This window comes from Mya arenaria, chromosome 1, assembly GCF_026914265.1.
Source record: "Mya arenaria isolate MELC-2E11 chromosome 1, ASM2691426v1".
NCBI classification, from domain to species: Eukaryota; Metazoa; Mollusca; class Bivalvia; order Myida; family Myidae; genus Mya; species Mya arenaria.
This window is the reverse complement of record NC_069122.1, coordinates 38,579,875-38,601,397: the sequence shown is the minus strand read 5'-3', so window position 1 is coordinate 38,601,397 and position 21,523 is coordinate 38,579,875. Positions and strand designations below refer to the sequence as shown.

General features: G+C 34.6%; 1 protein-coding gene across 1 annotated transcript; it reads right to left on the bottom strand.

Annotated features, from left to right (window-relative positions):
* Window positions 1–736: 736 nt before the first annotated feature.
* LOC128226948 (gamma-aminobutyric acid type B receptor subunit 1-like) lies at window positions 737–18,645 on the bottom strand. Its single transcript, XM_052937075.1, has 7 exons — window positions 18,421–18,645; window positions 11,946–12,083; window positions 11,466–11,636; window positions 10,853–10,954; window positions 8,894–8,959; window positions 7,301–7,496; window positions 737–900 (listed from the first exon to the last, which is right to left on the bottom strand). The coding sequence occupies exons 1-7, from the start codon at window positions 18,643–18,645 to the stop codon at window positions 737–739; spliced, it is 1,062 nt and encodes a 353-aa protein (XP_052793035.1).
* Between the last annotated feature and the right edge of the window lie 2,878 nt (window positions 18,646–21,523).

Below are 21,523 nucleotides of genomic sequence, written 5' to 3'. Positions count from 1 at the left end.
TTTTAGCCAATGCAGTTATCCAATGAATTATCGGTAAATCTATTCTGATACGCGTTTGGTCTGTTTGGGCTGTTGGTAATTGTGAATATGGTGTTTACACGTGTGTGGCTCTAGTTCATTGTCGTTTAGATCCCTTGCCCTGTGTCTATAAAAAGGGTTTATTTTTATTGTTAGAAAACTAGGGTTTTCCCTGTAGTTTCCAGTGTATAATTGTGCCAAAAATGTTAAATTTCACGTTCATTAATTGCTGCACTTCAATGGATGATTGGAAGTAATATAACACGTCCAGCTATGCAAACATTAAGCTTGCATAAGCATGGGCATACAGCAAAATAGTTTAGAGAAATTATTGAATCGTTTGGTAAATTAGCATAGACTTTCTCTACCCTATTTTTGACATGGCAATAATTAGCAGGAGCGCTTTGTTGTAATTGCTTATTTGAGAAGAACTTCTATATCAGAATAATTAAATGTCTATTCACAATCATTCATGCCTGTAAATCGTAGTTCCATGCAGATAACAGCAATTACTGCTGATATATTGTTTTGAGAGTTCTTGTTACCTATGCAAACCATAAGTTGGTGCAATTGCTCTCATTATGTTTCTTTAAACACGAATGGAGAGTGAAATTCAAGCCGACAATCTCCAAGAAATATAAATATGGTGATTTAAAATCGTCAAAACTCACAGTAATGTGATCCGGACAGTGTTGAAGGGATATTGCATTGCATAGCATTAAGACAATCCCTTACCCATCGTCATAAGTCGTTCGTTTGTGCAGTTCAGAGCTAATGCCGCAAGCCATATATGGTCATAGCACTGCGCCGCTACTATGTCATACGGCTTAGAACCTTCATTGTACTCGGGGTGGCTGAGGAACCTCTGCACGAACTCTGAATCTATAACAAAGGTCGTAATGATATATATATATATAGAAATAATACAATGAGAAACAAACATAAATAACACATTAAACATTTCCAATCATGATATGTGGAAAGTTTTCGTATTTTGGGCGAGGCGACCCATTTCGCGACGTTAACGGTGAGAAAACCTGCACACAATGCGACCAGTGCTTGGGAAGACGTATTTGATTGTATGGCATTATAAAGCAATCAAGTAAAATCTAGAAAGATTTTTATCATTATCATTATGCCGGCAGTTGCAGCGTTTGCTTCTACAGTGTGTGTATACCACGTGATAAAATTCGTCATAAATGCTCCGTCCGCAGGCAATATTTTGCTTCGAATAAATACTTTAAATAGATAACTTAACTTGTTTTTCACCATTTAAATGAGACCTAAAGCAGTCCACGCCGCTAACAGGGCCCCTCCTTCGATCTTTCACTAGTCTAAGAGTTTGTTTAGTTTCTTAAAACACTTCGACAAACCTTTTCACAGACCCGCCGCCTGACGGATTAGCACTGTCAAAACAGTATTTTGGAAAAAGTTTTGTGGAAGTGTCTGTGAAAATAATCACATAATCAAGTTCCGGGAATAACACGAAGACTGGACTCTTTAAGCGGCATACACTGCCCTTTGTTTCATTTAAAATTTTGAAGATAAATAAAAGTTATCTTTAAGTCTTCCTTCGAAGCAAAATATTGCCTTCCGACGTTACATTTATGATGAAATTTATCACGTGGTATACACACTCTTTTCCCACTCTTGTGCACAGTGGTCAGAAATTGGCTCAGTGTGAGCATTATTTGATAAGCTCATAGAGAGCTGAATTTTCGACCATCTGTACCTTGTGCGTAGGAGTGTTCCAGCATGTTGCGATAACGCGGTTAACAGATGTTGTTTTCTCAAGCTATGATTTATCGAAAAGAAACACAATTATGCACCTAGTCACATGAAGATATTAATAAGGATGTTTCAAAAGGACTTTAAATGAGCATAATTACCAATACAATTAGCGTGGTGCTGCACTTATAGTTTATAAGAAATATAGTACTTAAAAGTATAAATAGGTTTGATTATAAGAAAATTGTACGCTATACGAGTTTCAGACATTCAACTAATGATTATGAGAAAAATGTACTTTATGTGAGCATCAAGCAGTCTACTAATGATTATGGGAAAATTGTAGGCTATGCGAGCTTGAAACAAGTAACCTAAAAATTCGTGAACTGTATTCCGTTAATTAGTGTACGTGAACGTCGATCCATATATTGGACGTCGCACTAATGAACTGAGTTTCCGCGGGAAATTATATGCCGTTTATAATTCACGAATTACAAATTTCAGATAACATATATTTTGTTCCCACCTCAGATAAGTAGATCCAAAATTTTGCCAGGTTAGGATATCCTTATCTTGCCCACGGGTAAACATATAACGAATACCCGTATGGAATTCCTTTGTTAATGTCATTATACAATTACCTCCCTTGTTGAAGACTGTCATCTGTGGCATCATGGAAACATTGTTTTGTGGCAATATTTAAAACCAAATTAATAATTTCTCGCTTCAAATGGCACCATAACAAATCTTCAATCTGCATTCAAGAAATAATGCTGTACTCCCCTCAGAACTTTTTCAAGAACGATTTGACAATTTACATATTAATCCATGACAACCACGTATCATCAAATATCTATACGCAAATTATTTTTCTACGCACAGATGATCCAGCAAAAAAAAATACATTTTTACTTTATTTCGTCTAACTGAGGTTGGACAAAAAGCATCTACCATAGCCGCACGTGTAAGATAGGTTCATCCCAACTTTCGCGCAGGGTGCTCTACGGAAACTCGGTAAACCCTACGCTCGGGTTCGGATGAACCTATCCTACACTCTCGTTCATGAAAGATACTTATAATCTTAGATGTAGGTGCATATTTATACAAAATTAAAGTAATTCGAATCACGTGTACGAACACGTGCACTTTATGAATTTCTTGTTTAATTACAGTGTGTGTTAATCTTTAATGGCCGTCCACAGTGCACAAGAAGTGTGAAGGACTTCTTTTCATTCTTGAGGTTCAATATTTACCAAACATAATACAAATATCCTTTTGTAACATCAGTAGTCATGAAAAAGAACTTGAGCGAATTTGACAAAAGAAGATGTTATCAGATTTTTGCTAACATATGTGCATTGTTTTGAAAAAGTCTTCTTACGAAATACATACGAGTTTGATTCAAATGATTCAAGACTAACCTTTTAACACTGTATTATAACTGTTAGATGATTGCATCTTTGTAACCAGATAGTGAATTGTATTGATTATTATTTAATAGCATCAATAAACTACAATACAATATTGGGTATGTACTCTGGGGTTTCTAAAAGAGACACATAACTATGTTGTTGACAGACTTTTCCTAAATTCTTAAACATCGTTCTGAACCTTTGCCCGGCAGCTTATAAATCCAATACATATTTCAGAGGATAAATATTTTGCTCTTGAACACGAGACTTTCTCAAACATCAATAAAATATGATTTTTCGAACATTAAATTTCGCTTTCCCCACCCACCTTTGCACTGCGGAAGACCCTTTTTGTGTTTTGGACATTGATGTAAGAGTGAAGTCCTTACATTGTTGGCTATCTATGTTATTTACTCTGATTCGCCATAAAACGTGGTAAAATTGCAACGTACAATAAAAAAAACCTGTTGCGATTTCGGACATTTTTAACAGCCGAACACTATTGATTTGGCATGAATTTCTTCTCCTAAAGCTGTGCAATGTAGCGCAAGTAATATGATAGCGAATACTTATCTGTTTTGGTAAAGTGTTTACTAATGCTTTGAACGACAGGTCAAACATTTACTTAGAAAACCATAATCTGCTTTGTGAAGAACAAGCTTGATTTCGAAAGACGTATAGTACTATTGATCATATATTTTCTCTTAAAATGCTTGTTGATTTTTACTTTGGAGCTGAAAAATAACTGTACTGTGCTTTTGTAGATTATAAAAAGGCCTTCGATTCAGTTGATCGTGTTATGCTGTGGCAAAAACATCTAACGCATAATATTGATGGAAAATGTATTCGTGTTATATATAATATGTACAGTAAAGCAAAGGCATGTGTGAAAGTTAATAACACTTTCTCCAATTTCTTTAGTTGTCAAGCAGGAGTCCGTCGGGGTGAAAATCTATCTCCAGTATTGTTTTCTATCTTTTTATATGATTTGGCAAAATGTATGTCAACAAAATTTGAAGGCCTAGCTACTAAGTCAAAAACAGCTTTCAAATGTTTAAGTGACGAGGATGTAGATGTTTATTTAAGGATTTTCCTTCTCTTATATGCTGATGACACTGTTTTGTTGGCTGAAATTCATTCTCAATTGCAAATTGCTTTGAATGCCATGTTTGATTATTGTAAAATGTTGAATTTAGTGGTTATCGAAGATAAGACAAAAATTGTTGTTTTTAGTAAACGTAAGTTGAATTATGTTCCTGATATATTTTTAAATGGGAAAAAACTAGAGTTAGTAGAAGACTTTGCATATCTTGGTGTACATTTTAACTTTGATGGTAACTTTTCAAAAACTAAAAAAGACTAGTTGAGCAAGCAAGAAAGGCTATGTTTTCAGTCGTACAATAATCAAGAAGGCTTAGTATTCCAGTGTCCCTGCAATTAAGCTTGTTTAATGCTATGATTGCTCCAATTTTGTTATATGACAGTGAGGTGTGGGCTTTTGAAAGCCTTAATATTATAGATCAATTTCAATTGAAATTTTGTAAAATTATATTAAATCTGAAAAAGTGTACTCCAAACTGCATGGTGTTAGGGGAATTAAGCTTGTCACCTCTTTCAATTCAAGCAAAATGCAGAATGCTTTGTTACTGGGGAAATATCAAATGCAATAGTAAAATATGTAAATTATTGTACAATACTTTGTTAGTTTTACACAATAATAATATTCTTATTTCTCCGTGGATATCTTCTTTTGAAAATATTCTAAATGAACTTGTGTTATCTGAATACTTCTTAAACCAAAAAGTTGTTAACCTTGAATATTTCAAGAAAATTGTGTACACTAGTATGACAAATCAGTTCTTACAACAGTGGCAAAGTACTGTAGAGGGATCTTCAAAATGTACTGTTTACCGTTATTTTAAGAGTGTATTCTGTTTTGAAAAATATCTAGATATAATTCCGTATAGTCTTTTTAAATTACTATGTAAGTTTAGACCTATAAATCATCTTTTATCCATAGTGAAAGGGCGACATTTAAATATTGAACAAAATATTGAACAAAAATTTGTTCTCTTTGCGATAAAAATGTCATTGGTGATCAATACCACTATTTGTTAGCATGTAATCATTTTCACGATATAATATTTTACTTTGTACCGCAGCTTTATTATGCTCATCCAAATATGTTAAATCTTAAATTACTTATGAACAATAAATATAAAAACCAATTAGTTAAACTTGCTTTATTTTGTAAGATAATTATGTCTATTTTCCATTAATCACAATATTTTTGTTGACTCATTCTCCATAACTACAAGGACTCTTAAGCTGAAGTTTTATTTAAAACATAATTTTCGCTAATTTTCACATTTACAGTCATAATCTGATATTATTGGTTTTTGTTGTAAACATTATTTTCAATTTGATCTCAACTAAAGTGCTGCACGCATTCTGTTCACTGTGTTTTATATTATGTAGTTACTGATAGTTGTTTCATTGTTTTGTTTAAACCGTTTCAAACTCGTTTCTATGTCATCATCTCATGCATATTATATGCCAAAGATGTAAATAAAAACTTGAGAATTTGTATGGTTGAGATGAACCAAGACTTATAATATCTGTCATGTGTTCCCGTTCCGGATAGAAACATCCGACCCGAGGGCACCTGCGTTGCCAGGTAACGAGGCTTGCCGAGTTACCGACTACGCAGCGTGCCCGAGGGTCGGATTTTTCTGTCCGGAACGGACACACATGACAGATATTTTTTCTAGCATACATAAATTACATTTTTTTGTGAAGAAAGTACATAAAATCAACATTATAATGTTATTATTATGTCAAACAACAATACTCGTAATCTAGTTTTTTCAAGAGTTAAACAAACATATTTCGCAAAAACTTTGGTGTTAAAAATGAGTTGTGCAATTTTTACGAAGGACTTTCTTACAGAGATGTGTTAAAATTCCGTTTGCATGTTTACGAAAACGTCGTTCGCCAATATGAATGTACGTGTTCCTGTCAAAATGGGTGGACTTTCCAATTAAAAATAACCTGTGACTTCTAATTTGACCTTAGTTCACGACCTCTATCAATTGCCATTACTATTATACCAGCCTTAACCCCTGAACGTACATTGCAGGACCGAGACGCACGTATCATCGTTGCAGGAATGTACAAGGAAATCCGATAAATCCGACCCTCGGGCACACTGCGTAGCCGGTAACTCGGCAAGCCTCGTTACCTGGCAACGCAGGTGCCCTCGGGTCGGATGTTTCTATCCGGAACGGACACACATGACAGATAGTTTTTCTAGCATACATAAATTACACTTTTTTGTGAAGAAAGTACATAAAAAGCGCATTATTGTACACATCACCAAAAAGCACGTGCGATGATCTTTACTGACGTCATGACGCGCAGTAATTTTTATTCAGTGCATTACGTCGAAATAGGGTTATTTTGTTTTGTTTTTTTAAAGTTCATTTTTGTAAAGTTAATGTTAATGGAACTCATTTATTTAAATCTCATAATAATGATTACATAAAGTGTATTATAAAAGAAATTGAAAGTATTACGTCACAGCGCGTGACTCATCTGGCATGGGGGATGCCAGATGGAGTTTTCCAGCACGGCTGAATTCACCGGAAATGCCTATCCGGTGTACTAGAATTATCCGTTCCGCTATCCCTCTCGAGCTATCAAAAAGTTCGTTGTGTGGTTTTGTTTTCTCAAACCTAATACCAAAACCTTGAGGTCGGGGTGGCTCAGAGGTAGAGTGTTCGCCTCCCGACCATTAGGTCACGGGTTTGATCCCCGCCAGGGGACTTTCTTGTGACTTCTCATATGGACACTCAGTACTGGTTTGACCCAGGAAACGGACTCTAGAGAGACTCTATAAGCTCAGCTTTCGTCGTAATCGAGCTTAAATAAATTGGTATAAACCAAACCTAATAATTACGTGGTAATAATGAGGTTGGTTTCTTAGCATATGTCCTTTTTGGGTGTAGGGGGAATAATTATAAGTGAAAATACAGTCATGTCCGGCTGAAAAATATGTCGGAAATATCCATCAGCATTTAGCTTACAAATGACATAAAACATGTGATATTGAATGCAGGAATATAAGCTGGTCTTCTACTTACTTGTCATATTGGCTATACCACGCTCCTCAATCGGGTTGTTGAAGACCGGATTCACGAGGAAGGTGCCCTCTACAACTTTGCTCATTTCCTCTGCTGTGCACGATATCTTTTCTAGTCCTTGACTCCAGAACTCTGTAGACAGCCATCCTTGTAAGATCCATACAACCTTAGGCCCAAACAAGCCAACTTTGTATGCCTGGTATACGTAAAATTAATGTCAGAACCAAAATATTCTGATATTTGTTATTACAATGTATTATAATTATTTGTTTCTATACAATCGGGTTATAATGAACAATGCTAACAGTCCCATGTTAGTATTGCCCCATCGGGATTTAAGCACATCCCGACCCCTTCATTCGGGTTGACTCTCCTCCCATTCTGAACGCTCACTCTTAGACAGTTTTAGTTTGCCTGCAATATAGTCTTTCAACTGAGACCATTAAACTGAAATTGAATTAGTGGACTAGTGGTAGAGGTGCTCGCTTCTCAACACAGAGGTGTCTTGTCTGCTCACCACAATATGCAAACTGTTATGTATCTTATTGTCCGATTAGCCAGTAAAAGAAGCAATTCAATCAGATTACTAGGTTATTACTTATTTAGTTTAACGACATCAGTTTTTCAACAAGTGCTGTGCGGGGAGCTCCGCGCGGCGGCCAAGCTGACCCGAGTGTGCGCGCGCTGCGATCATCAGCGCGCGCTCGCGCCGGGCACCGGGGACGCCGCCGTGCCGGGGCTCCCCTTTCATTTTTGTACAAGTGCCAGGCTCACAGCTACTTCGTTTGTTGTTCGGGTGTGGACGGAAAACGCGAGAAAACGCGAGAATTTTAGATTTATTCAAAGAAACTACAACTATTCAATGTCATAAAGTAATGATACATAACTTCACAATCGTTGTAAACAAAATATAGTTTTAATCTAATATATTATTATGCGATTGTATGGAGCACAAAATGAATAGCAGACACACACATACCAGAAATAAAACATATTACTAATAGTAAAAGGGTTATCAGACATCATATGGTCAGTAACAGTCACATGGACCCCATTAGTCCATATTTAAGCGATAATAGCGACTGATTATACAAAACCAATAAGAACGTCGTTTATCATGATTATACTGGATTCTCACGGGAATAATATTAGAGATGGAAGTATCGAATAACAGGGAATGACTGGAATTGCATCATTAATTTATAGTGTGATTCATTGAACATTGTAGTTCTCCAAACAAAATGTCTGTTCAAGATAATCAAACTATTTTCTTGAAAAAATAGAGATACCTAACATGGGTATCTATAAACCATAAAAATTTTGATACGAAGGGCTTTCCTTTAGATCCAATTATGTCGGTGATTTTCAATGCTTTGAACTCTTAATATTCCAAGCGACACTTCATAGTTTAGTATATACCGGACTGAGAGATTTAATATACCGTGTTTTTTTATTATGGAGTTTAACTGATATATATGAGTTATCAATACATATGTAATGTTCAAGTATTTAAGTTTTCTTATCGCTTAAAAATAAAACAAAGCAAAACAGCATTTACATGAAAAAAAACAACTATGGCAAACGTTAGCTTACAGCACACAGCACCATCCTTGCTTTGTCCTCGTACATTCCTGCCACGATGATACGTGCGTCTCGGTCCTGCAATGTACGTTCAGGGGTTAAGGCTGGTATAATAGTAATGGCAATTGATAGAGGTCGTGAACCCAGGTCAAATTAGAAGTCACAGGTTATTTTTAATTGGAAAGTCCACCCATTTTGACAGGAACACGTACATTCATATTGGCGAACGACGTTTTCGTAAACATGTAAACGGAATTTTAACACATCTCTGTAAGAAAGTCCTTCGTAAAAATTGCTCAACTCATTTTTAACACCAAAGTTTTTGCTAAAAATGTTTGTTTAACTCTTGAAAAAACTAGATTACGAGTATTGTTGTTTGACATAATAATAACATTATAATGTTGATTTTACTATAAAGCATGCTAGGACATCAATGTTTAAAGATGCACTCTTACTCCCAATTGAGATTTTCCACACTTAATACAATTGTTTTAATATACCAAAAAGGATCAATAAATATCGAAAACAATGGTTCTGATGAGGGATACAGTACCGAGTTTATTTGAAAGAAAGGTTCAGAAAACACGGCATTTCTACCATTAGATCACAGTAAATCTTTTAACACTCACCAACCATTTAATGTTTTTGCGTTTTCAGCTATTATATACACAGTTACAATCTTGTTATCAGTAATAAGTATTTTCGATAAATGCATTATTTAGTTAGTAGTTAAAGGTTTATCACTCAAATCTATGTTTGTTATACATGTGTATTGATTTTGAATAAGTAGACTTTCAATATTCAATATAACCAATTACAACCAGTTTTATCATCAAGTAAATCAGTCACAATCTATAATAGGGCGAAAAAAACATACGCAGGAGACACTTATTGAATAAGAAAACTTCGAAAGAAAAAATAACCAAAATGTGTTCCATCATAGAAATATCAACAATGCGCCATCACTATGTTTTAATCGTTAAATCTGTGTGATTTGTCAATGGTTTATGTCTATGTTTGCGCCAGACGTTAGAGAAGCCAGCTCTCTTGCTCCATACACGATTCATATATTAGCAGGTGATATCTATTTGAGGTCGTTGAGTAAATCTTTCAGTTGATAGGATTTTATATTTTATATTTTATTTCTTAAAGTTGACGCTGAGTACGATGATGCTTATATTTCAAATGTTACAAGTATTGACACATGTTGGAACAAACGAGTGAGGTCATGTGGGGTTGGATACTCGTATATCGGTTTAAATATCATACCCAGCGATATTTTTCGAGTTTCACTGACTGCCAAAGCGGCTATTTAAATCCTGATTCTTTATGAATAGAGGTTGGGACTAAGCCTCGATCTCGACCAATCAGCAGTTCTCTAGAAATCGTCTGTTCAATGAATAGCAGTTCTACTGTAAATATCAATAAACTAGCTTGTTTGAGTTTGAAGTTGAGTGGTCATAAACCGATGTTAACTCCAATTTATTCTTAATATTTTTTTCACTAATCTTGCTAAGGCGATATCTTCATTAATTGCTCAATTAATTTACGATATTTGATATGTGTGTAATGTGTAAATTATTTGATTACGTTAGATATGTTTCGTTTAGTGTATGTGGGGTTCTTCATTGTGACTTTAACATTATATTGAAAATATCGTAGGCTAATGTGTTTGTTTATGTAGTTCAATTGTTTTATCAAGTTTTTTCCATCCTTTTTCAAACATTATTTCAGATAACTAATCGGTTATTAATATGAACATTTTAAATGTTTGCTTGGATCCAAAAGGAAACCTCGTGGGAGGACTAATAGCATATTATGTTCATGCAGCTGTGGTATATATTCTTCATTATATATTCAAGATTAAAGAGTCTTCATTATAAACGCAGTTGACAATTATATAATAAATTATGCATATAGTTGCCGAGGGTACCATTCAAAACTCTTTGATATTAACCAATGAATTTGTACCTTTAAGTTCTTCACTCTGTCAAAAGGATCATGTACGAACACTTCTTGAGAAATGATTTCAATTTCTGTTTTTTTCACGTCTTTGATGAATTCATCCATCGACTGAAAATAAAAAAGTAACGGTTTAAGCCATAAAACATCAATTTTCGAACGGAAATATGAAAATCTACGGTCTGATATTTTGTCTTTTATCACTGGTTTGCAGATATTTACACAAAATTTTGCTCAAAAAGTTGTAAAAACGGTACATCTGTGAGAGTGCAGCTTTATGAAGCTTTTGCGTATACAAACCTAATCTAAATGCAGCGAGTTTGCGCTTGGGTTTGTAGCATTGGTCATTTTTATAATGATAAGTGAAACAAACTACTGATGTTCGGCTGAAATATGTCCGAATTATATATCAACATTCCGTTTACAGATGACAACAAATCACGTGGTATATAATTATATCGTGTTCACAGTCAAGCTATAAAGTATAAACGCTTTATCACAAATGCATGTTGACGCAGTATGAATGGACAGCTGAATTTACAAATTTGATTAAAAAGCAAACGCTTTTGAAATTAAAAATGACCGAAAGATTTAGAAATAAAACCCTGCTCTTTCAACTTACCACGGAGAAGAATTCCAACGCCTCATGTATGGTTGCTATTTTTTTCCAGTTGAAAGCTCTCATAATGTCAATTCGGGTTGGATTCATCGTTGTGTCGGGGGCAGACAGTCGAAAAAACTTACGGAACCTATCTCTGTCCGACAGTATTGGCGATGAAGAACCATATGCTAGCTGGACAAAGAAGTATAAATTCTAGAAATACATTCTCAGTCTTATTTATTTTAACAGTTTTCGTTTTTCGATTCTTGTCTTATACATCGTTTATGACTTTCTTAGGCGGACAAATATCGTTGTCGTTTGAAAAGAAGCCATTAGCTCATTTAAAGTATCAGGAAACGGGCAGTTGGTTAAATGAATTATTGTGTAAAATATGGTATTTTTATAACTATACACGGATTTAAAAGTTACCCTTTATATGTATGATATTATTTGCTAGAGATCAGTTAAATGTAACTGGTCGTCATTAATAAGACCACCTACCTGTGTTATGTTGTAGAAATGGGAAACTTCCGCCGTAGATTCGGAGGATGAAGAACACGCCGAACCTAGCAACATCATATAGGGAGGATTGTCATGGAGCGCACGAAATGTCCGATAATTAGCTGCACCTCTATTGCACTGAAATAACAAAGAGCCAGAAAATAATGAAGGCGCACACTAAAGGTTAGTGCAAATATTGTCTTCATAATTTAATGCATTATCATGTTTACTTTATAATCCTCATTTGACTTTAATGGTCTTAACTAAAACAAATATTAAATGTGTAAAAAATATTAGCGATATTTTCGTGTTGTTTTAACTTGGGAAGTTATAACGTCGACCATTCTCTCACTCTGCCAAATATGGCATCTGCCGAATATCAGACACTGCCTTTGTCAACTTGAATGGCAAGACACTGCCTTTGTCAACTTGAATGACAAGACACTGCCTTTGTCAACTTGAATGGCAAGACACTGCCTTTGTCAACTTAAATGACAAGACACTGCCTTTGTCAACTTGAATGGCAAGACACTGCCTTTGTCAACTTGAATGGCAAGACACTGCCTTTGTCAACTTGAATGGCAAGACACTGCCTTTGTCAACTTGAATGGCAAGACACTGCCTTTGTCAACTTGAATGGCAAGACACTGCCTTTTATCAACTTGAATGACAAGACACTGCCTTTGTCAACTTGAATGGCAAGACACTGCCTTTGTCAACTTGAATGGCAAGACACTGCCTTTGTCAACTTGAATGGCAAGACACTGCCTTTTATCAACTTGAATGACAAGACACTGCCTTTGTCAACTTGAATGGCAAGACACTGCCTTTGTCAACTTAAATGACAAGACACTGCCTTGGTCAACTTGAATGGCAAGACACTGCCTTTGTCAACTTGAATGACAAGACACTGGCAGTGTCAACTTGAATGGCAAGACACTGCCTTTTATCAACTTGAATGGCAAGACACTGCCTTTGTCAACTTGAATGGAAAGTACTTGGATTGTAGATACTTTTAAATATTTAGAGTACATCACATCTAATGAAGGTTTTACAAATGCCTGCATACTCTGAATGGCACAGTCTTTTTTTTTAAATAATAATATCAATATTGTCATGTTTCCAACTTTGCCAGCGATCCCTGCATAACAGGAAACATTATCGAACAAAAGGATTTTCACTCTTGAGACCAACAACATATTGGATAAACATATTTTGAACAATTATATTTTTCAAATATAAGTGTGGTTATTTTCAACTTTAATACTGTTTTTATTATTAAGGTAAAATACTTAATTATATCTGGAAAGCTAAATTAAATTTAAAAGCTGTCATTAAAAACACATAAGTGTACTTAATTAATCTATATATTGTAACACTATATCCTAGAAATTTTAATATTGTTTATTAAATATTTCTTGACGCGTGTGGCACTTATTGCTTCTCTTCTGAATGTATATTTTGTTCGCGCTATTTAAACTTGTTTACGAGTGAGGAACTTCTTTACGGCTGGTTATAAATGAAAATGCACTGAAAAATGACAATCTAAACACCTCAATCATTTAACCATTTCATCCATATCAACCTGAACAATATTTTTCAAGTTGCCATAGCAACATAACATTTAATGGAACAAATTGAAAGCGAATCATATGTTTTATACATTTCTCAAAGAGCACAAAATTGTTTTGTCAGGTATTAGGCCACCTGATGGAACTACAGGTAGTATATGGAATTATATATTCGTGCCGCAGATGGACACTTGTGGAAGTTGATCTTTCAAGACGTAGGAATTTCTCGGTTGAGCCGAAAGATAACCCGTTCAATTCCGCAGTAGATCCAAATTAACTTTTCCCAACCACAGCAATTACCAACCGCCTCAAGGCGTTCCTACTTTGTGTTGAATCTACGGAGATTTGCAAGGGATACATTTTCAAAAATGTATTCTAAAATATAAAAACCAAATGTTTTAGAATTATAGTGTATTAGTCAATGATTTATATCTAATTGCCTACGTCTACGTGTTTTTTTATAGTATGCAAGACTTTTCTTATTCTTAGACGAAACCATTTCTGTTTACATGAACAAGTAAGAAAAATGTCCGCTTAACAATAATCTAGATTCGTAGTTTAGAAAAACGTTAACACTTCTGTTCTGCATTTAACCTACTTTTCAGGCGACTTGATTGAGTAAACACCTTTGTATGTGAGCTTATAATTGGTACTCAACATTTTGTTGATCAGAACTTAAATTTCCAGTTGTTTTTAAACTCAATTTAGACAAGTAATGCGCTGGTGCACGGCTTCAATATCAGCGCATGCATACGGTTTACCAGAAAATAACGGTCAAATATACGACCCAAACACAATTGCTTTGTGAGGGTATTCGTTTCATTCAAGTTTATATAGCGCAAACAATGTTCTAGAAAGCATTTTTAAACGATTTGAAAAGAAAATCAGACCGAGCCCATCGCTTTACCAAATGTCATCAACAATTATTTTTTCAGCAATAGGGTTTTGGTGTACAACAACAGCAGCTTTAACAACCAGTGCGTGTAATTAAATATATGGCATGTCGCTTAAATGCTTTCGAGCGATTAAAAAAGGTTTGGTAGAAACCTCTTGGACATTTCAAAAAAGACGAGGGCTAGGTTGCAAATGAGGACCGCCAAGGTAACCTTTCTCAATGACATGCAAATAGCGAAACATAATTTATCTGTTGCCAAACCAGTCTCATTCCTCAACAACTTTCCAGTAAAGTTGGCACGAGTTTTTCCTGTGTGCTTCCGCCAAGGATGAAACCACGTACGGTCGTAACTAACACAGTATATTCATGTAGTTTACAAACTCTGATTCCCGCTGCTAGGCAATATTTGCCATGATTATATTGTAGTTATTTTCCGTCAAATACCATTCTTAAGAACAATTGATTCCTTCCTCATTTCTAAAAGGTGTTGTTTTTTAAGTCGTTGCCTGAAATTTAGAGGAACGTGTCGTTCTAATAACATCAATACGCTGCTTTTAAACGATTACCTACGTGCAATTTATAATAAGCCGTTAAGAATATACGATGATGGTATTTTTCTTTAGTCATTATAAAGCTTTTAACTAATCCAAATCAATCCATTTCAAAGGAATACGCCGCGATTGAAGCAATCAATCAGAAATCAATTCTGTGAGCATGGTTTATATTTGTACCACCTTTATTTGCTAAATACTTGCATATCGCGGTAAGCCGCATTGCGGCGATACGCCACGTGCATTTTCGAAGGTCGTACGCGCTAGCAGCAGATGACGCGCACCACTGTGTTGGCTACCGCGGAATATATCGCCGCGATTTCCCGCGATGACGCACTCTCTCCCGCGTGATGGCAACGCGGCTTTTGCAAAAAAAAAAACGCGTGTTGGTAGTGTATGTCTGAAATATTAATGTTTAGTGCATGTATTTTCATATAAAAGCTTCAAAGGCACAACCATAACATTTAATGCAGTGAAATGATTGTGTCTAATACGTATTCCACTATTTTTATATGTTATTATATATTCAATATAAGATCAATCCTTAATATTTGCTAATACCATATGTCTGGTAGTTTAATTTTTATAAATGCATTTATATGTCATTAGAAACTGTATATTTTACGTGAGTTAAACACTGTTCTTTCCTGTTCCATGTTCTGTATTCTGGTTTTCAGTTTTTGTGTGTTCACTCCTTGATAGGCCTTAATATTTTTTACTCTAATAAGTGTCGTCGTCATAAGTATTGGTACTAGTCTTGTCCGCGTAATTAAATTGATAATTATATATTGTACGAGGGTTCTTCTGAAAGCTCCTGGACAGGAACATACTTCTTCCACAAGCTATAATTGTTGACATAATAAGAGATAGTCAGCTTGTAATTCATGACATCGGTAACAATTATAAAACATTTTAGAAACCTTTGTGTGTACGTTTATTTACAACCAGTAATTATGCTAAGGAGCACTTTGATAACGTCAAATCGTTAAGAGGTTTAACCATACTTTATTCAAATTCAAATTAAATATGCCTTTTATTTTTGTTAACATTATTCGATTGTATCTTGTTCAACCTTTTATTTTTGAAAAACTAAAAATCTGTCCTTGATCATTTGGAAATCCTAAGTGTAAGCGAACTACAGTTTCTCACCACTCATAAAATATTTCTTCCCAGGTTGATTTAGGGTGGTTTAAGGTCAGAAAGTATTCGTTTTAACCAAAAATCTAATAAAAATTATACTTTATATGCGAAAAGCATATTCATGTATAAATTATATAGTTTAAAAGGTTAACAGTTTAAGATTGAACCCCAAGTCATGTTCATTACTTTGATTTAATTTATCCGTAACGGAAATTTCATGTTTTTAACGTACCTATTTAAACCCTTGAGTTTCTTAATCATTTTTTCATGTTTATGATCATATCATAAAAAAACATGCAATGACTAAAGAGGTATTGAAATTGTTAAATACCATATTTTTCATTGACTTAAAATACATATACATCTTGTGACACCACTCTTTGTTTAAGCTACTGTACTGCTCAAAACATTTCCCGAGTGCTACGGACACGAGACATGTCGTTTTATAAGCTACGTAACGGTCATTAACACAAAATACGTGACTTAATTGATCCGTAAAAGGTGACTCTTCGAAATGTATGTCATTTATATAACACAATCATTTCACAGTATACAAATGTAATTGAAGCCTGTTCATAGCCTTTTAAGATCAACCCTTGTAAATAAACAATTTTAAGGAAGGTTAAATAAACAGTAACCTCTACAGTGAATCAGAGCTGAATAATGCGCTGATTCCATGGATAGATTTTTATCTTCGCCATGGCGCTATATAATGGCACGAAACCCAAGCCGAGTGATGGTAACTGTACCTGATTGATTATGTGTTGGTCCCTAAGGACAAATTGGTACTGCAGAGCTTGAGAGAGTTGAGAGTGTCATGTTTTATGAGACACATTTAATGTCTAAATCTAACAAGAACAGCTAGTTTGATACTTGAGACAAAGAAAGCAGTATATGCGTGGGAAGGATGTTTTTCCAGAAGGAAATATTTCAGTTATATTTTAAGTTGTTATAAACCTTAATTATAGTGATATTGCATGGCACTTTGGTAATTGCATTCTGAATGAGCGATCCTTTTATAAAGTTTGTTTTGTTATTCTATGCTAAAGATAGCAATTGGAAAACGTGTAAAATTAGAGTTCCGAAGCCCCATGGTTGATATGTCATGTAGTCTGTATTAACTTAGACAATGTATAAGGAATTAGTAGAAACTTAGCTATTACATGAAAAACATATAAAGTCCTATACGTTTTTGTCCGTACAAAAAGCATGTGTTTTTGTTTGTTTTATTATTAAAGTCACCTGCGATAAAAATGTAAATGTATTAGAAAATTAGGTATCCTCAACCTTTAGTTTGCTTCCTTCAGGTGGTCTTCTTCCAAATGAATAATTCCTCGTTAAATATAACAATACATACAAAACATTGTCCTGCGAGGATACAAGAATTAATATTTTAATTACAATAGAACATTGCTAGATTAAAAACATTCGCACCAGCATTGCATGAGATCATAAGGCATTCAAAATGAACGTAATGGAACTATTGGTCTATGAGAAACTTAGTTTAAGGAAGCACTCTTACTCCCAAATAAGATTTACTACATTTAATAATATTGATTTAATATTCCAAAAAGGATAAACAAATGTCAAAAATGGTTCTTATGAAGGATACAGAGTTTTATTTGAAATAAATGAGCATAAAACATTGTATTTTAACCTATATGAAACTAAAGTAGACCACAGTAACTATTTTAGCATTCACCAATTATTTAATATGTTTGCGCTTTCTGCTATTAGATACACGGTTACAATCTTGTTATCAGTAATTATTAGTTTCCATAAATGCATTATTTAGTAAGTATTTAAAGATATAACAGTCAAAGTTGATGTTTGTTATGCATGTATATGTATTGATTTTAAATAAAAGAGTGTCACTTTAAGTATGAATGGATTCCTAACAACCTGTACCAGATTATTCTAACTTGATGAGTTGGGAGTCCGAGCATAGTTATAAATGTATTTCAATTTCAATGAGTGGACGAAATAGAGCCATATTTCCTTCTCGGAACTATTTCATGAATATCATTTTGTGCATAGAAATAGAGACACGGCTTTACTTACACGAAGCATACACATCTCAAATCGTTAACTATTTGTACACACACGTACTTCTAATACCAGCTTGGATGCATTCAAACATTGAACACAACTGGGTAACACTTGAAACATCTATTGCATAAGATGCATTGGAATGTTTTCAAAAAAATAGTACTTGTAAATTATTCAAATTGACCATATCTTTTAGCAGATATATATTTCTTAACTTCGTAATTCTTAATTAATGTGTACCTAAAAACATAACGAAAAAATACACCTACCATAGAGTCAATATATTCATATTTCAACTCGTAATCGTCCAGAATCCCTTGCCGAGAGTTTATGTCCGCTATAGCCATTTTTATGGGCGGCAGACACGCCTTTCCGCCCGGCCATGCGCTCCCGGTCATGGGCAGCTGTCCAAGGAGTCGTAATTCTTTTAAACCGGCTGTTGCAGCAATCAAAGTGGCAATTATCGTAACCACGAACATCACGTTCAAAACCATAATTGTTTTGATTTATCTTTTACAATTCAGACATAACTTATGCTATTTTAAAAATATATAATTGTGACTATTAACAACTTCAATTAGTTATATAAGTATGTTTTGCTAAGATGTTGCTTTTTTATAGATACGATTGAACTACTTATAAATTTATACATGATAAATGTTAAGGTAAGACATTATTCATAGTTCTATGCCACTCTTGCTACATTTCCACATCTTACAAAATAAGTATTTATTCTATTTTCACAATGTTATTTTTTCCTGACGGTAATCGAATCATTAAGAACACATCAGCAGAATTGTGATATGAACATTTTCAATAAAGTCTCCTCATTTTCAGAAAGTGTCTGAGCCATTCTGAAATAATGACAATATATATATCAGACAGATTCAAGTGCTATTCACTCTCTCTCTCTCTCTCCCTCTCTATCTGTAAATCCGCAGTAGACAGGAGTATTTGAGATAACAAAATACGAGGGGTGTTCAATTTAGTATGCAACTTTGGTTATATTTCAGAATGCGTATCGATGGTAAGGTAAATTTAAACACATTTCGATACACCAACCCTTCCTCTGTATACTGTGAATTGTTGGAAGTACGGAAAGTCATCTTTGAAATCTTGTTTGTTTTTCGAGTACGGGCCAACAAAAACATCTTTCATCTTTTTTTTATTCAAAAGGTGTCGTTTAGCATGATTTCCTTTTCTGCTTCATTCATGTTTTTTTTTCCAATTAACCTCAAGAAAACTTGAGGTTATATTAAGTACATTGCATCCAAATGTGTGAGTGACGTCATATGTAAACAAGATGTTGACAAGTATTTCGGCCGAATGTCTGTTTTCATTTTGCATTCAGCTATCGGCACAACATATACAATAGTGAATACAAAAAAATAGTTCTCAACCATGAAACATTACTATCTAATAATCAGGTATTGTTTAAATATAATAATATATTGAAATCTCTTTTTAAGGGGACTATATTCAGATTTACAATTGGTTAAGGTGTGATTGAGATATGCTCGTTTATTTAGGGGTTACTACTTTCTGATGTTACGTCCGTTTTTGTGAGTACATTGGCATTTCAACTGTTCAACATTAAGCATATTATTGAATATTAAATGATCTCTTTACAGAAGCCCACCTTGTTCATGTCACATGTGTCGCATGAGACAAAACTGTGGGTCCTGTTTTTCTGCGGCATCGCCAATGTGCCGCTTGTGTAGCATGTGGGTCATGATCGTCGGCGCATTCTTTATCCTGTTTATGGTCTAACTATGAGTTTGTCCAGCCTCTAATTTCAACTTAAGTCACCATACTTTAGTTTAAGGCTAGTAGTAGCATAACAATATTTGTTAAAGAAGTTAAAAACATATATAGGAAAAAAAATAACATAGTATTTGAACCTATTAATTAAACGATGCTCGAGTCTTGTCGATATCGATCGTCGGTTATAACCGATTACGATTTTCAAAAATCGATGGTCAATAACATTAACAACATATTTTCTTATTTCGAACTATGAGCAGTCACTTTAAACAGAAAGTATATTCTATGAGAAAATAATTTTAAAAGGTTAAACCCCGATTTCATTTGTCCAGCACACAGCCAACGATATAACGGCACCCGTTGGATCGGTTTTGGCCTAATTCACTTGCGTGTCATGCAGATGCGTAATAGTAATTCGACTTGTTTACCATGGCGTAAGCCGATACTGTATGAATGAAGTATTTACAGTGCCTATATCGGGAGTGAATCAGAAGGCGTTCATCTCAATACCGAAGTTCAGGCTTATGAAACGGAATCGTGTTGTCGGAGAGTTGTTACCTTGAGAATTGAGCATGATGTATACGCCCGTTTCAAAATTGGTCACGATAAAACAAACTTGCACGCAAAAGTTAATGCTGCATTAAAATTAAAAATGACACCCAAGTGTGTACAAAATGTCATCACAAGAGGGGTCCCATAGTTAGAGAGCAGAAAGCGAAAAAGGTTCTAAGTGACATTAAATTAAGAACCAGATATGACCTTTTTGCTTTCACACCAAGACTTAATGGATTCTGCTGATGATGTTTTCTTTAGCAAAAGATTCGGTAGTTAAATAGCATGTGTTCGAGTAGTATGTTTATTTCACTTTTACCTGACTGTTATGAATCCTTCAAATATCGTTGTCCGAGAAAATTTTATGAGAGTTTACCATAGCCTATGGTATCAAAGTTACTGTCTTTTTTTGTCAACGAATACCTTCCACAGATGCAAGCACACACCAAACGAAAGTTAATTGTTACTAGAACTTGGTTGACTTTGTCACGGCCTAAAATTTTGCTTGTTTGAAATTTCGATTTCATAATTTAGAAGTTTCTTAAAAGTATTAACACTGATATAAACGTGCGTGAAGATGCCATATGTTACCATTTCGTGTCGTGTTCATTAAGTTTTCTGATGCGAATCACGTGATCATGGCTTCTTATATTATGTCATAAGCCAACAAAATATTGACGACATCTATCACAGCGAGGAAACCGAATTCGACGTTTCAGACTTCGTTGAGTTTCAGGGATAAACTCTTTAAAATATCATTAAGGCCTCACGACATGTGCATTTTCGAATACCTTAGAACACGTACTTTCTTTTTGACATGATTTAACCAATTTAACACAAGAATAAATAATACCGTAACCTAGCTAGCCAGGTTTTTTTCAAAACCAAATGACTTCATGTGGGTGGGGTAATACTAGGAACACAATCCTTACATATAACTACGCGAACATTTTTAACTTCTAGCGTCCAATATAAACTTGCGAACTTCTATTTACGACGGTGTGCGTTCTTTTATCAACTGTCTACATTCTTAATTATTTCATACATCATCTTAAT

Bases quoted from the DNA above. Each gene is read 5' to 3' on its own strand.
- LOC128226948 (XM_052937075.1), bottom strand. From the start codon at position 18,645: ATGGTTTTGAACGTGATGTTCGTGGTTACGATAATTGCCACTTTGATT. The intron at 12,084-18,420 runs GTAGGTGTATTT...TTGTTATTTCAG, and splicing joins ATGAATATATTGACTCTATG to TGCAATAGAGGTGCAGCTAA. The intron at 11,637-11,945 runs GTAGGTGGTCTT...TTCTTTGTCCAG, and splicing joins ATTTCTACAACATAACACAG to CTAGCATATGGTTCTTCATC.